The sequence below is a fragment of the Colossoma macropomum genome, unplaced genomic scaffold (assembly GCF_904425465.1).
Source record: "Colossoma macropomum unplaced genomic scaffold, Colossoma_macropomum, whole genome shotgun sequence".
NCBI classification, from domain to species: Eukaryota; Metazoa; Chordata; class Actinopteri; order Characiformes; family Serrasalmidae; genus Colossoma; species Colossoma macropomum.
The window spans coordinates 2,181,102-2,198,896 of NW_023495761.1; the positions used below are offsets into that span (position 1 = coordinate 2,181,102).

At 40.6% G+C, this 17,795-nt stretch overlaps 1 protein-coding gene across 1 annotated transcript in view; it reads right to left on the minus strand.

The window, feature by feature from the left end:
• kpna3 (karyopherin alpha 3 (importin alpha 4)) overlaps positions 1-16,783 on the minus strand; it is a 32,698-nt gene extending 15,915 nt beyond the window's left edge. Inside the window, exons 1-3 of the mRNA XM_036563439.1 lie at positions 16,338-16,783; positions 9,730-9,774; positions 96-185 (exon numbers count right to left, since the gene is read on the minus strand). Coding sequence (XP_036419332.1) covers positions 96-185; positions 9,730-9,774; positions 16,338-16,406 — 204 coding nt within the window. The 5' untranslated portion in view covers positions 16,407-16,783. The remainder of the gene's footprint in view (positions 1-95; positions 186-9,729; positions 9,775-16,337) is intronic.
• Between the last annotated feature and the right edge of the window lie 1,012 nt (positions 16,784-17,795).

Here is a 17,795-nt window from a genome sequence, read left to right on the forward strand (position 1 = left end):
TTATTGCAATCAATAAAGTTATAAGGAGGTGAAAAAAAACGGAGAAGGAGGAAAAACAGTTGACAGAGCGAGAAAAGAGTGATAAAGATTCTCACCCCTTTGAAGTCGGCATCTACGTCAGAATCCTCAAGACTTTCATCTTGCGGAACGTTGCGTTTCTTCAGTAGGTGCTCGTCTCTTTTGTTCTGCGGGGGTAAAAAGTCCAGAGTGAGCCAGTTTGTCATTACATCACACTGGATCATAAATGCTCAAAATGACTTTCAAAGGAACCTTTGCATGTCAGTGCATTCAAATATTCATTCACTGATTTGATGTGTCAGTGAGGGCTGTCACTATTGACTGTATTAGTAATTGATTACTTTGATGAGTTAAAAAATATATGTTTTCGTTGGAAAAAGAAACTGCAAAGCCTAACGACTTCATTAAGTGTCCAAAAATAATGAACTAAAAACAAAAAAATTGATAGGCTCTGTTGCTTCGTGTAAGAGAGCGCAGTAGAAGAATTTAATCTCTGCATTAAGCCTACGCCACAAACTGGCGACCAATCACTGCTGTATAATTAAGTTCATGACTGAAGTACATTTCTATTTATTTTTTAACAGAGTAAACAAATATTATTCATTAATTGTGACAGTATTGTGAAAATATCAAATCAGTTTGCAAAAATTAGAAATCATGATTTCTATATTTTTAAAAAATGGCAAGATCAATCCAGTATGATACATAGAGATGACTGCATAACAAAGCCAGCTTTATGCAATACCAAATTCATACACACAGCATCTGTGCTACCCTTAGTATCCTATAAGGTCTCATAAGGCTATTAAACTATGCACAAGTTAAATGTAGGTGAAATGTTCCTGGAACAAATGGCATTTACAAAATTAAATTAAATAATTTTGAACCAAACAAGACTGTCCTGATTCTGTGCAAATGTCAGAAAATATGTTCAGTTCAGCTTTATAATAAAATTTTGCATAACTGAATGAACATTAATTGATCATTTAATTTTTTCCATTTCAAAACACATTTGTACAGTAATCCATATACGTGCATTGAACAGTACAATGAACATAGAACAGGCGATCCTTTCTACATAGCCATGGCAAATCTGATAATTATTGTAAACATTTACATATTTAGCAGACTCTCTTTTTTGCAGAAAGATTGAACAGTAGGTGAATATAAAGGTTAAAAGTCTTGTCCAAAGACGCTTACAGGTATAGTGTTAGCAACACACAATTTATATATTCGTGTCCAGTGAGTACCAGATGCTGAGCTAATAAGCTAACACTAACCAGAACCATGCAGGCTTTTCTCCTCAGTAGGCAATGTTTCTTTGTAACTAACAAATATTTTACAAACACATGTGTGTACACACACACACACACACACACACACACACACACACACACACACGGAATGGGGGGGCTGCTAGTACTGTTCGTGCTAAATGGGCTGCTTTAAGTATTTGTATTTCAGCTGATCTCCTAGGACTTTCATGCACAACAGTCTCTAGAGCTTACTCAGAAAGGTGCAATAAAGTGAAAACATCCAGTGAGCAGCAGTTCTGTGGACAGAAATGCCTTATTAATGAGAGGTCAATGGATGTCCAATGAATGTCCAGACTGGTTCGAGCTAACAGAAAGGCTTCAGTAACTCAACTGTGTTGAGCTGAAAACCATCATAGAATGTACAACATGTCGAACCTTAAGGCGGATGAGCTACAACAACAACAAACACATCGGGTTCCATACCTGTCAGCCAAGAACAGAAAGCTGAGGCTACAGTGGGCACAGGATCACCAGAAGTGGACAATTGAAGCCTGTAAAAACTTAACCTGGGTCTAATGAATCTTGACCTCTGCTGAGGCACACAGATGGTAGGGTCAGAAACCAACAGCATGAATCCATGGGCCCAGCTTGCCTAATGTCAGCAGTCTATGCTGGTGGAGGTGGTACTCCTGAAAAATCTCCAAGAACTGCACAATGCAATCATGTCAACATGGACCAGAATCTCAAAGAAACGTTTCCAACATTTTGTGGAATCCATGCCATGAAGAACTGAGGCTGTCTGGAGAACAAAGGGAGGCCCTAACCAGAATTAGTGCAGTGATGAAACGTAACAAATGCACAAATAGTGATTTCAATATTCAAATACCAGTACCTTGAATGATTAACCAAGTACTCGAGTACATGCACTTCCCTTGTTGTTACTGTAGGTTTTAATTTCAATACAGACCTGATTAAAACTAATTATTTTTTTCTTGACAAATAAAACGGCCACCAATATTATCTCATTACTGCTGCTGGGAGAAAGTGCTCTGAGGAAAGTGCTAGTCAGGCCAGAAACATCCCTGACCCACTCTAGCATCAATGCCGGCATGGGTGCGGTGCAAAATCCTGCTCTCTGTCAAACGACGCTCCAACACCGATTAGTCTAACATAAACGACAGCTGCTAGACTGGAACAGCTCTGTGTGCTGCAGCGACAAGACAGCGCTACACAGGCAGTAAAGTGTGTTTAATGAAGCAGCCATCGCACACGAACATCTCTTTTGTCCTAACTGACAGGGAGTCCATGCATGCTATGGGTCGCCCGGGTGACACCATGCTTTGGTGACACCACGCAGCTGCTTCACACCAGGGCAGATGGACTGACACCCCTGCTGCTTAGCAGAGGTGCTCCTCCTGGCTTTAGGCCAAAAACTAGCGAGTGCACAGAGTGGGGGTGTGGGGTGAAGACTGAGGGAAACCCTTGTCACTGTGCTCCCCTCCTGGGGAACAGCCAGCCAGGGGCCTCCATGATCACGAAAGAGGGAAAGGGGGGTGACCCAAATACTGCCAGCCCAAGCCAACTCTCTAATAGCAACAGTGCCTAAGGTATAGAGAGGCCCAGTCTGGGAGCAGAATAAAAGAAACCCAATGCAACATCTTAAGACTGGAGCACACCAACCCAATAAAACCAACATTCCGAAGTTGGCAGTTGTTTTAAAGTGTTCAGAAGAACTGATAAACCAAATGAAGCAGTGTGAATGGGGGAGAACGTTTTTCAGTAGTGTGAATGGAGTAAGCATTCTAGAACAGTGAATGAAGGAGAACGTTTTTCAGTAGTGTGAATGGAGTAAGCATTCTAGAACAGTGAATGAAGGAGAACGTTTTTCAGTAGTGTGAATGGAGTAAGCATTCTAGAACAGTGAATGAAGGAGAACGTTTTTCAGTAGTGTGAATGGAGTAAGCATTCTAGAACAGTGAATGAAGGAGAACGTTTTTCAGTAGTGTGAATGGAGTAAGCATTCTAGAACAGTGAATGAAGGAGAACATTATAGAGCAGGGTAAATGATGGGAGAACATTCTAGAACAGACTGAACAGAGAAGAACATTCTAGAACAGGGTAAATGAGAGGAGGATAATCTAGAACAAGGAAAGGGAAGGGAATGAAGGGAAGACATCGTAGAGGAGCATGAATGGGGGAAAACACTGAGTGCATTCACATGCACTCAATAATTTCTGCAGTTATCCGATTATTCAAATGGTCATGTAAACACCATACTCCGATCTAGAAATCTGATTAAGAAATCAGATAAAGAGAGCTGGATTTTAGCTCAGTAATCAGATTTCCCAGTGCATGTATACTCATACTCCGATTTCTGTTGGGTTTCTTATATGGGTGGATGTAACGAGATGGCAGCAAAACACTTTGAGAGGTGCTGAAACCAAACACGAACACAAAACACAAACATTTTAATATTCTTCATCTTCTAGATGATGTATGTTCATAGTTTCAGGTAAAGTGGCACAAGGTTTTAAAAAATAGCTGCAGTATGAAGCTGAGTAAGCGAGTTTTATGTTATGTTTACGGCAGGTCTTCCTTTCCCCATTATCTGATTACTCAAGAGCATGTAGACGTGTTGATCGGATTACTAACAAAATCTAACTTTCTGCAGTTATCGGATTGTGCACGCACTCACTGTGGAACAGGGTGAACGGAAGAGAACAGTGTAGAACAGTATGAATGGGGAAACCAATGTAGAACAGTGTGAATGAAGGAGAAAAGTGTAAATGGGGAAAATATTCCAGAATTGAACAGATCTTGTGTAAATGGGGGACCCAGAATGGAGGAACTAGTTTTAGAATCTCCCAAACATCACACACAGGTGTGGCGCACCCAGCCAATGTTTGGGTTTATTGTTGTTTGCAGGGTCAATGTGCTCTGGCTTTTAGAGGAACACTTTGCTCAAACGTGATAACCTGGATCTGACAGTTAACAATGCATGTCATTCAGCGGCTGTTTCAGATTCATCTGAAAGAACAGCCTAAAATACTTAATACTTAAAACTAAATAAATAGTATTATGTTAGCAGTTTTAAGGAATTTTATTAATGCCAACTTACCAACTTCATTAATCCTGACTTACTACCACCTTTATTAATGCTAACTTAAAGATCATCTAACACTGTGATACTGTGTTGTATTTGGAAAACAATATTGAATTATCAATATTGATCAGGGCTACACAAATATTTTCTTTAAGTATTTACATGCAAATTATTAACATTACTAAGAACATATGGATTGCTAATACGCTAACCATGAGTTAGCCAACTCAGTAGGATGCATCCTCGAAGTTTTTTGTTGGCAATGTTAGATCAATATTCATATGGTTAGAATAGGCAAAAAGTTATTCATTCATATTAAATATACCTGATAAAACTGGTTGACTTGTAACATTTCGAGCAGCACAAGTATTAGCAGTTTTATGAGAAAAGAGCTGCTCCACTCGTAACGTAATATGACCACAGAAGCCAACGTTTTAACTATAAAGTTATGACAGCTGGACATTCTGTCCTGGATCATTCACTAGTTTTCAGGAACTTGCTACATGTTGAACAGCAGCACTTTACAGCCAAACCAAAGCCTAATAAAGGATAAATATCTAAGAAGTGGTCTGATTCCCTCTTCTTGTCTATTGAACGATGTCTTATTTTTCACTGAACAACCTCAGTGGCATTAAAGGAGAAAAATAAAGGTATTGAACAGATTCCCTGCAAGACAACGCATGGGTCAATATTCTTGTTTCCTCCAGTGCAGCAGGCAGCCTGAAAGAGTCTGGGCTACCTGCACATGTATGTGGGAAGACCTGTGTCTGAAAGAGGCATGAGACTAGCCACTATTGACTTCCAAGACGACGGGGCTGTATAATATAAACATGCCAACTTACAGCTTCTTAAGCAGTTCAGTCTACAAAACTTAACAAAAAGAATGCCAGTGATGCTAACAATGAATGAAATTCAATGAAAACGATTGGGGAACTCTACCGAAAGGGAAAAGTGCAAACAAGCACCGCTGGCCATGCTAGTGCCTGCTGGTAAGGCTGATGCAAGTACAGGCAGTTTATGAAAATCTAGTTTATTGAATATTCAGCATACTTCAAAAGCTGTCAATCACACCAACAAAGAATGACAGCAAGCATTTCAGAGTAAGTGTACTAATCTACAACTAGTATTTCTAATTATATTAGCCTATATGGGGCATGAAATTCAACAAATGATCCTAGATCAACACCTCTACTCTGAGAAATCTGACAAATATAACCCTCAGAGGGTTGGTAATATCTTGATAGGTTATCAGCATCATGACAAATTACAACTGCACGTGTACATAGAAACGTGCATGTCCTGAGAGAAACTCAAAGAGGTTGCACAGCGGTTAATATGATATTCCAGGTGGTTGCTAAGGTGTTGCTAGGCAGTTGCTATGCTGTTGCTAAATTACTGCTAGGCAGTTGCCATGGTGTATGGGGTCTGTATTTAGGTGTTCATAGGGAGTTGCCAAGTGTTAGCTACTATACTAAGTCCATGTGAGGAATGAGGGATGAAAAAAACAAAAAAAACACAGCACGCAGAGGACCTGCCCTGAGTGAGGACATGTAGTTTTGGTGGCTGTCAGGCAAAGAAGTAATAGAGTTTGTGTGGTGGCGAAAATGAACAGTGTATAGTACTAGTAAACTAACTAGTATAGTAACTGCATAAACCCCACAGGGACAAATAGCTAACAGCTAATCATACCATCATGCCATTTTTAATTACTTGGGGACCACTTTTCTGCTGGTGCACTTTTGTTCATCTCAACTTCACAAACTTAGAAAAATGTAATTTCCTGATGCATATGATCTGTGAAAATATCTTCAAATACTGTGATGCTATAGTTTTTGCTCTATCACACATCCTGCCACATCCCCTTCATGATACATAACATTTTACCATTTTCATCCAGGTCAGTACTGCTCTCCATTAAGGGAAACCTAACCAAGATGGCTTTTATATCAAAGTTAGTCCATGAGGACTTTTTGACATTGAGGCGTATTCGTGGCCAATAAGACAACATTTTATCATTATCATGATGGATGTTGTCAGTACTTAAAGAACACTGACAAACTATGTTTCAGTACAAAATGAACATAAATACGTCCTGTTTAATTGGATTCAGTGCAGTTTGCAAAACACTGAAAATATATATGTGTATATTATATATGTGTGTGTGTGTGTGTGTGTGTTTGTGTGTGTGTATATATATATACACACACACACACACACACACACACACACACACTAATGTAGTTACAGGATTATTTTTTTTTATTATAGCATTGTTATATGCAGCACTACAGGTTCTATATTGTCTGTTGAAACTAAACACTGAGATACACACTTGGTATCTTAACGTTTTAAAGTAATATATTTTTGCCATATTGCCGACCCCTACTGAGGCCCTTTCTGTCTTATTCTCTCTCAGTAGATCAGTTTCAATCTCTCTCCCACTCCCACTGTGTAATGCCAGCTTTCCTTGGCACTGGGTTGAGGGCTCCAGCATCCATCATGCGCTCCAAAATGAGAAGCACATGACACAGCGCTGGAATGACAGAGTAGCAAGCAGTCACAAGGGACAAGGGTCAAAGGTCACCATTGTTGGAGTTTTAAATCGGTCTTAAATCAGTGCTTCGAACAGCATCATCACACAATATGGAGACTAGAAGGGAAAAGGGGATTGTGACGTAAAACAGCAAGAGGAAAACCAGCTGGCAAAAGAGTGTGTGTGTGTGTGTGTGGCGGCGGCGGCAGAGGGTGGTCATACCGAAGGATCCTAAAGCACACAAGGGTCCAGCCATGAATGTCAATAATCACACATTTCCAAACCAACCTAACAAAACACTTCATGCTAGAAAGCTAATGCTGTTAATTATGAATGAAAGCCAACAGGGGTTGGTCAAAAAATTTGAACCTCTAGCTTTCATACACTGCTAGCCTTTATGAATCTCCATTAGCTTTTACACATTGCTACTCAGAACGATTCACCGCTACTTTTTATGTAGTCATAGCAAGTATGAATCTCCACTAGCTTTCATTCACTGCTAGCTAGTTAGTCTTGTGAAAAACTACAAAACTTCGTAAGACAGGGATGACACAGATAATGTTACAGGTTATTATTTATCTGTCGTAAATAATATAGGAAGGATGTAAACTCTCCTATTGGATTTTCACTGTTTTCCAGTTAGCCATGAGACTGTCTTGCATCCTTTTATCTCTTTTAGCTCTTGCCAATGAGTAAAAGCCAGTCTGAGATTTACTCTTGCCTGGTTCTCTTGCTCGGTCACTGTCTTTTCTCTTCCTCAGACCCAAAAAACTCATCTAGTTTTATAAATTAGGTGTTCCACCACCTCACTAAATGTGTTGTACCTAATGCCTTAAGCTTGAAGAACTAACATCAGTGGTCTGTGCATGAAGCAATAATTGTCAAACTGGTCCTCAGGGACCCCCAGATGGTCCACATTTTGTCTCCCTCTCTAATCCCCACCACGTAGGAATAGAGCAAATGTGGACTGTCTGGGGGTCCCTGAGGACCATTTTAAGAACCACTGGCTTAAAGACTGCTGAGAACCATCCTATGAGGTTCACACCGGCTATGTGATTGTCTTGAGTCTATTGTAATGTGTGAAGTGCTTGAAACTCCTCTGAGAACTAGATTAAAAGTGCACAGACATTATCCACAACAACACACATGGTTTTATTTTGCCCCATTGTATTGTTGAGTGTATCAGAGCCCAGAGAACAACATACTCAGATTAAAGCTTCCTCTGTGGCCTCTCCTCTATTCCTTGCAGTATTCCACCCACCCACCCGTACGCGCGCGCGCGCACACACACACACACACACACACACACACACACACATATGCAAACGCGCACACACACGCCTCCACTCAGCTGCAGCTGCATTGCATCACAAATTTTGAACAGCTTCAGCGTCTCATGATAAGAAATTGTTAGTAAGACTATGGGCTTTAGATGTCAATGCACATGTTTAATTTAACTGATCAATGAAACTCACATCGCTAACAAGAGGTAACAGAGTCAATATGAACTGAATTATGAATTATAAATGAAAAAATAATAAAAAGGCTAGTCAAGGTGAGCGAAATTCTACATTACTTGATAAAGTATGTAGTAGATTCAGGTGAGAGATAGAAAGTAAGCGTCTACAAGGGATTATGGCTAAAAAAAAAAGAATGAGTTATGGGCAATATGGCAAAAATATTTTATGATACAGGAGAGCAGCGGTGGCCAATACTTTACTGTTATCCTGATCAACTGTCAGAATACACTTTTCTGAGTATATTGTGGATATTATCAGAACACTGACCAACTGTGTGTTTCAATGTAAAGAGAGCATAATTAGTACTGTTTGGTTGGTTGATTTAGTACAGTGCAGTATGTGAAATGAATAAAAATCATTTTACTCTATTTTTGATAGTATTTTTTTAACTTGCAAAATACTGGTACGCTGCATCTCTGTGTCAATATTGTTGTGTGTTGTGCATCGTGAAAACGCCTTGTGGTGTCACATTTTTGCCATATTGCTCATCTCTACTTGTGAACATTTTCCTGATACACCAGTAAATTAACACTATTGCGCAGAGCTCCAACAAATGCCGTGCGGTCATCCAGGGGATGATAAAAAAAAATGCACAGGAAAATGTTTTACGTGCATAAAATGTCTGTAAAACAGTCATAAAATCATAAATATACCAGCCATCTGCACTCACCCTAAATTGCTAAATAATATTAGTTTTACAGTCTCTCTAGAATCTGAAATATGGTATTACAGACTGGTTAAGAGTAGCTGTGCTCAGTGATTTGCCAACAATGTCTCATAGTACCTGAGTATTTAATGCTATATACAGGGATAGACCGATACCACTTTTTCCCTTTCTGATACCGATACCTGATCCTTGAGTATCGTCCGAAACCAGGTACCGGTGCCGACACAAACTCTATTTAATTACATTCCACTTTTAAAATATCTTAAATCTTTTCTTAATAGATCAAGCACTTAGCTAGGGTTCTTCTAATACTGACAATAATCTGGGCACCCTGTAAAAAGCATACTGTGACATAATTTATCAGGACACCACCACCCTATCACCCGCCCCTGTTACTGAGTCACTGCTATTACAGCATTAAGAGAGGACCATAAAATGCTTTATTTGCATTAAGAGTCATGAGTCAACAAGAATCAAACAGAGCTCCCGGTTTACAAGTTCTGTTTGATAAAGATATGATCGGCCAAATGTTATCTAGTCCTTGATAAACTAGCCCATCCTCTGCCCTCCATCTCCATGGTGGTCATTATACATGGCAAATAATACTTGTTGAAACTGAACATCTCACTTACCTTTCTCAGTTCAACTGTTACTTCGTTACGATGTCTTCGCATAGTCTGAAAGAGATGAAGAGAAGGAACAGCAAAAGTCAACAACTCTTCACTTAGAAAAAGATACAAACCTATCTTGATCAAAATCAATACAGCACTTTAGGTAAGTGTGCACAAAATCAGCTGATATCCACTTCTAATGTGTGACTGTCAAATTATTTTATGTTGTACGAGCGGAAGTCATTTTACAATGCAAGTAATGTGAGCCAACCAAGCACAGACACACTGTCTTAGCCCTAAAACCCAGGCTATGTGCTCTGCACTAGTACCCTGATTTAACCTGCAATGGCTGGTGCTTTAAAAAAAAATTCTGTCTAAGAAAAACGTCCATCAACTGGTCCTAAACCAGTTCAACTCCTTTCTTCGTCTCAACTAATGGAACTAACGATGCACGATTATGTCAGAATTGTATCTGAATCAGCAGCTAATGGTTCAGCTAAAACGTCTGCATTTTATTAATATTACTGCATATGTAACCCTACAGAAATAAACAGAACATTTCTCCATTCAGTGCTACTCCAGGTAAATTTAGTCCCAGTTTTTACATTTTTATAAATGTTTATGCATCGGTATCAGCAGATATGTGCATGAAAAATATCGGATATAGGCATCGGCCCACAATTCCCATATCAGTGCATCCCTAAACGGGACCAACCTTGATCCCTCTGATGGTCTTTTATGAGGATAAGCCCAGCCTAAGGAGAGACTGCCTAATAATGAATGAGGTGTAATGGTGCATCCACAATGAAGAGACGAATGGCAGTCTCAGTCTGGCCACTCCACAGAACAAAGAGGCAACCAGCCATGGTAGCCATGGTGATGGGAGAAACCCCCAGCTGTCACTCAGCAGTACAGAGAGAGGTCCATTTAACTAACCACATGCTGAGCAGATTCAGTCAGAACCTCTCCATACAATCGACAGCACCACAAACTGACAGAAAGGACAAACCTAGTGTGTCATCACTTGATCAAGAAGTGTTTTCTGTAAGTTGATGTAGCATGGATTGTCGTGTTGTTGACAGGACAAGCTAACCCATGACAACTCTACTTACTAACCACTTAATCAGATCTAATGGGGAAAATAAATGCAGGTTTAGAACGGTATCAAAACAGCAGTCTCTGGTGTGTTGACTTCAAGTAAAGCTTTCCAAACATAAGGGAGAAGAAATTCACTCACATTGTGAGGGTGGGCAATACAACATGCTGCAGAGGTACCAACAATACATTCAATCTGCTTTAAAACGTTTATCATGAGATACAGCTGCATGCAAAAGTTTGGTCACCACTGGTCAGATGACATGTTTTGTTGATTTTGAAAATATGTTAACACATTCTCTACAGAGAACACAGAATTTTAAAAATAACGAAACACTGTAGGCCCTACTTATGGTTTTCTATAGATTTTGTCCATTCAAACATATTTGCTAAGCTTAAAAAAAAAAGAAAAGAAATATCCTAAATGTCTTCAGGTGTTGTGATTTTAGCCATATCACTCACTGTTAACCATCAGGTTCCTATATATACCAAAGAAAGCCTTGTATCAGTCCCGGAACGCTTTTCACAAGCACAATTTAATTTAACAATGTAATGTGGACTGTGCAAAAGTTAGGGCACATTTTAGATTGGGTTATTTTTTCTAATATGTTAAATAAACAGGAATTGTGCACAAAAATTTGGAGAAAATGTCATATTTGAGTTTTTTCCTCCGTAGAGAATATGTTAACTTATCTTCATTTAGAAAATCAACAAAAAAATTGAACAGAGGTGATTAAACTTTTGCATATGACTGTATTTCAATAATACCCATCCCTAACTCGTGGATCAAAATCTAATTTTTTGTGGAACACAGGAAATAAATCCTAAAGACTGATCTCTGAGCGCAGGTTTCTCCTAACTGTTGATTTTTGGAAGCTGGTTAGTAAGAAGTGGCTGAAAACTAAACTCAACAGGGAATGAGGATGGGGGGTGGTTGGAGGCTTGATGGGCGTATGAGGAGGGGGGGGACTCTCTGGAAATATACCCGCAGCAGAACACGCGGAGATTCCACATGTGTAGGGGGACGAGGGGGACGAGGGGAGAGATCAGGTTTGGTCTTATGACTGGGCATCTTAGTTCATGTTACAGCAGTGGAGCCCCACCACGGACTTGAGCAATCCAAAGGCCATGGACAAGGACTGAGGGAGTGAAAGAGAGAGAAAGAGGGGGACCTTTTTAACTTTAATCGTACCAATGTCACCAATAAACACTTTCTTCACAATTTTTTCCTAACACATTGCAAAACTATTTATGCTCCTGATGAATGAAACAGAAAAGCTGGTACTGATGTTTGGTGTTCAGTTTTCACTGCTGGTATTTACTAAGAAGTTTCCTAGCTTTATGTTTGTTAGGCCTGGGTGATATATTGTCTATGTCAGTGTACTGGCACTGATTCCATAATACTGATTTTAGTTTCAGTAGCACTGTATATAACAAGTATTATATCTATAACACCCTCTTCCATAAAACAGTGATGTCCCTGTAGAAACAATGACATAAATACACTGCGTAACTTTTCCTTTGGTGTAATTTTAAGAGATGAAAACAGCCCAAAGCAGTTCAGTCAAAACAAGCCATGTCATGTATGTCAGACATTCTTCTAGTGTAGAAAACTTGATTACTACCAAATACTGTGAGAACATGCTATTTGGAAAATATTTTGATATCAAACTTTATTTTACAAAAGTGGGTAGTAACCAGTTAGATTTACTTAGTTACTGGTACTTAAGTAAAAGTTAGATTTTGATTTGTAATCCCCCAAGTACACTCTAATGAAAATATTTTTACATCTACTCTAATATAATACTGAGAAAAGGGATCAACTTGTAGCTGGGCTTTAGTCATTAACATGTAGTTACTTTTTTTCAATGCGTGATGAACTAAGTAGTTTTATTGCAGTTCTATAATTTAGTACTTGCATAGGTTTTTGACCTGGTACATTTACTATTTTACTTATATTCAAGTCATTATTGCAATGTAGTAATACTTTTACTTGAGTACAGGTGCAAGCTATTTCTACTCTAAATTTTTTGTTGTTATGTTATGCAACCCGTATGGAACCCATAAATATCTTACAACTGACTAGGAAATCCATACATAATTCTTGGTCACTTAGACCACTGGGTCAAGAGGACAAGCAGAGGGAGGAAGCATCCGCTTGCCTCAAAGGGAGGTCACTTGAGTGCAGCCTAGGCCTCCAAAGAAGCATTTTTCCATTTATGCAACACATCCTCGCGATGAACAACAACTAGGGCTGCCCTGAAAACTCATTAAACAAACAAACAAAAAGGCGGATAAAATTTACAATTCAACAAATCAATAACGTGCATGATACAGTCTCCTACTGTGAGAAACAGAGCTAGACAGACACAAACCTGTTTACAAGCATTTTTTTGGCCACAGAACGTATTTATTTATTTTATGAAATCTTTAATGTTTCTGAATTCAATATTTTTCCACAAAAAGTGTTTTTTTGTGCATAGTCAGTTCAGTCAAGTCCATCTGTACTGTTTTGTCATTTTTTTTAAATTCAAATTATCATCAAAATAACCTAGATTATCAACTATATCTATATATAAAAATAAATAGTGCCCTTCCTAACAACGTTTACAAATGGTCATTAATAATGACTTCGAATTTGAGATTAATGCATTTGCAAAAGCAGTGGGGAAACACTCCATGAGCCAGAGGCCTGAAGCCTCCTCTAGTGATTTGACAGCTTGGCACTGCTGAGTCCAACATAATGACACAGTATGTGTGTGTATGAGGGAGAGAGAGAGCGAGTGTGTGTGTGTGTGTGTGTGTTATAGGCTGCTGATACTTTGTGAAGACATGCTGGTGCACCTGACGTGCTGGAGGCAAACCTCATAAAAAGCTTCACAGTGCCCGCGAGTGCCAGGCTGCACCAGGGCTCATCACTTTTCTATAGCCACTTCCGGCAGGTCTCAAGCCCGGCTTTTCTCTGATCCTAAACCACCCTGAAGCACCTTCAGGCTCCTCTACAACCTAGGCCTCCACCAGGCTTGGTTTTTGTTTAGGGTTTCCACCAATGGGCAGGGCTATGTGCTAACATCCTTCTTGCTACTCATAGCACAGCAATATGAACGGAGCAACCTGTGAAAAGAATACTGCTCGTCCTCAATAGCAATTAATGGATGACGCACAGAAAGTGGAAATGTGGGCTAAATATGACGACGCTCTCTCAATTCTCTCAATTTTAGTACTGACACTGAAAAGCTGGGTTTGGTCTTTGAGCGGGTGGGGCAAGGATGTTATCAGTCACAAATGTGCATACTTAGTGCAAAATATGAATGAAGGCTGACTTTGAGGAAGGCCTGCACAATATGGACAAAAGACAGTACTGTGAGTAAGCTGCTACATATTTTGAGCACATTAGATTAAGAACTCATTCATTTAACAGGGTTAGAGACAGGTTTGCATTATTTTGACCAAAAACATTTGGTTCACTTGTTTGCATCAGTAATGATTAACAAACAATAAATTATGCAGCACTACGGTAGAAAAACGAGGCTCTCAAAGCTTCAAGCATGAAGACGAAAAAAGCACGAGCTTGCTGGCTCACCTGGCTGTTTAAAAAACAGCTCATAGTGCCTGAAAATCTAGAACGAGCAGACTGTCCATTACTTCACCATGTCGCTCAAGATTCGTTGCTTCTTTTTCTAATTAGTCCATCCAGACATTGTAGTACTACTTTAAGAAACATGAGTAACTTGCTCTACATTCAAAGTTTAAAACATTAGGATAAGGTTCAGGCTACAAAACACTAAGACCAAATTCTAGCTTGAGAAAAAATGCTAACCACAGAGCCACTTATCTCTTATGAGTGAGGCCTATTTTGTGGATTAAGTACACGCTGATCAGATCCAACAGCCGTATCTCTCCCCGAGTTCAAGAAATCCAGTGAGCAAAAGTATCCCACGGTCCCCCCTCTGGCCACATCCAAAACCTCTAGTCTTAATCCAGCTCAGCCTCTGTGTTCAGCCGCCTGTTCTCAGGGCAAGAACTCTGGAATGAAACTCCTTTTAAATTCCTGGAATAGCTGAAACGAGTGGCGATGGCTCTTCTTGCTTCACCCAACATCTCCGGCCACGGGCGCAGTGGTCTGCAAAAGACAGCTGACCTCTCACAGATACACCGTACTGGAGCTCGCATGAGGAATGTCCAGACTAAACAAACTCGAATGTCATCTCTCAGTTGGATTATAAACGGATAGCTGATTTTACTGACACAGTATAGAGCTCGCAGTGGGTTCTGCAATACGTAGGTTAGCTAGAATAATTCACACTTCCGAGAGCAAGCCTGTGTTGGGCAATACTGCATGTAACTACGTCGTAGGAAGGCCACTGTGCTAGACCACCGAGGGTCCAGCCTATAAATTTGTGTTCTGCGACACACTGTCGTTCCCTACAGAACCGACGATCAGCCTTAGCAACGTTTGAACGTGTATTTTCGGTATGATTACTGAAGCATCTAGCATAAACAACCCCTGTATCATACAAACAGATCCCCAAATGGTTAGGACTTGTGACCTGCTTGCCCCTACCATAACTTTTAAGCTGCTAGACGGATAAAACCTGAAACAGACTCGGGCCTCCTCAAGCATAATTACTAGGGCTGCTTAGCCAACACTGTCTGCTAAAAGAACCGACTTCCCATGTTTGGCGAAATACAGCCAAGTTAGCAACTGAACCATTAAGTTCTTCCAAATAGTGTGTTTTAAGAGGCTGGCCACTTCACAGTCCATACCACTGTCGATCAACGTTACATTTAAACCAAAAAGACATTGATGAAGCCACGCTAACTGTACTAGAAATGGAGGTACTAGTGAAGAAAGGCGAATCGGCTTGATTAACGTTATTCAGCTAACGCTAGCTTAGTCGGCTAGCCGGCACAAAAGCAAATGCTCGCTGTCAGTCCTCCTTTCGTCGCATGTAAATGTTTCAGAACAAAATATACTCTAAAAACCTCATCCTCAAAAGGTTTGGCTTTAGTTGGACAGCAATAAGACACTTCTGCCTCGTTTCACACGGCGTTAGGACGGTTAAGACGTACTAACTAACGTTAGCTTGCCATCGTTACAGCTAACTAACCGGCTGCTGGGTTGCTAAGTTAGCTAGCGTTAGCGGGCTAATTCAGCTCAGCCAGCTTAAATTCGCCCTCGAAGGCAGCCAGGCCGAGGGAAGAGGGCCAGATAAATGAGCGCACTTTAAAGATACTTCATAGTCGGTTTCTTATAATTAAAAGTAATACGTAAGGTGGCCGAGAGGTGAGTGTTTAAAGACATAGAGGCGATTAAAAAGGCCTTTCTGTACTATTAGGCCGCGCCCGCTCCGCATGCGATGGTGGCAGCTGGTGGTGGAGGAGGGTTTTCCGGACTTGAGGGTTTATATCAAATCCTGCATACATGCAACCCGAATAAAAACGGGAACAAAATCGACACCAGAGGCGTACAAACCGAGCCGGGTCCTTAATAAGGTAAAACAGTGGCTTAATATGCCTCCGAAAACACGTACCTCGACATCTCGCCCCTTGTTTTTAAAGCTCTTGATGCGGTGGTTTTCCAAGCCGGCGTTTTCGGCCATGGCTGTGCGTGTCTCTCTGCCTTGTAGTCCAACGCTCGGAGCTCCGGCGAGGAGGGGAAGTAGACAGTAACACTGGAAAGGAGGCGAGCAGTGGTGGTGGTGGGGCAGCAGCCAGACGTGACAGGACGTGGTGGGGCAGGGAGGGGACGGAGGAGCCGAGAGGAGGAGCCCAAAGACGGGATTTCAATCAGGGACGCACCAAAACGGCTAGTGTGCTAAAACGCACTCGAGCGTTTAAGGGCGCCTTATTTACACCTCCTCCTTTAACCGACTCTGCTCGCCCGGGTTAAATGCATCATAAGTAGCTCGCCGAGGCCCTTCAACAAACTCTACGACACACACAGGTCCGTAAAAACGGCCAAACACCCGGACTGAACTTAGCAGTGAAGCTAAAAGCAGTACAGTATGTTTACGTCAGTGTGCGTAATCTTGCGCATGTTCCAGCAGCAGATGACCCATCCAACGTTACGAGGGTTCATACGGCAAAAGCGTCAAATGTTACGGGTGGGCGGATCGATACTCAAGTATCGATACTTCCGATCATGAGGTTTCCCTCTGAGAATCGATTCTCAGAAGAAAATATTGACACTTAATGTTTTCTTTAAGCGACAAACTTATTTTCTATTTTTTTAAAAAAACACTGTATGAGCTGAAAAAGCGGAAAAAAAATACACATGTAAGATCTGAACTGCTTTTCCTCAGGCCTGGTGTCAGGGGTTCACCATCTAATCTTCATGCTCCACCAAAGCCTCTACTTTTTATACATACCTCTGTAGCGGCAGATGGCAAAAACAAAGTGAAAGTAAACTTTTGTGCACCAGACAGAAAAATGTTATAGATGAACATAGGAGGGTGTGCACACATCACTCTGTGTTGGCTGCTTTTTAGGGATGTGCTGCATGTGCAAATGTGGCTCTACTTAATGTGTGGCTCTAGAGCAGGGGTGCATAACTCCAGTCCTGGAGGGTCGGTGTCTAGCAGAGTTGGGTGGTTTATTTGCTCAAACACACTTAATTCAACTTGCCTGTTGTCAGGTTTCATGGGTGTGTTTGAGTTTGAAAACTACCAAAACAGGCTGAACACTGGCCCTCCAGAATCAGAGTTGTGCACCAGTACTCTAGAGCTACTGTACATTTATCACCCAGTATTTTCCTTATCTTTGATTCTGGCACTGGGCCTGCTCTTCCCTCCACCCGCTTCCGCTTTTCCTCACACATGCACATGCACAAACAACAGGAGACAGAGTAAATGCTCTAAAGTGGCAGATCATATGATGATATTTCACACAAGTAAACAACTGGCTTCCGTGGCAGTTTAATAGTAACAGTCTTATAAATATATTTGTTTGATGTCTGCACTTACTGGTTTTCAGTTTCACACGTCAATAAA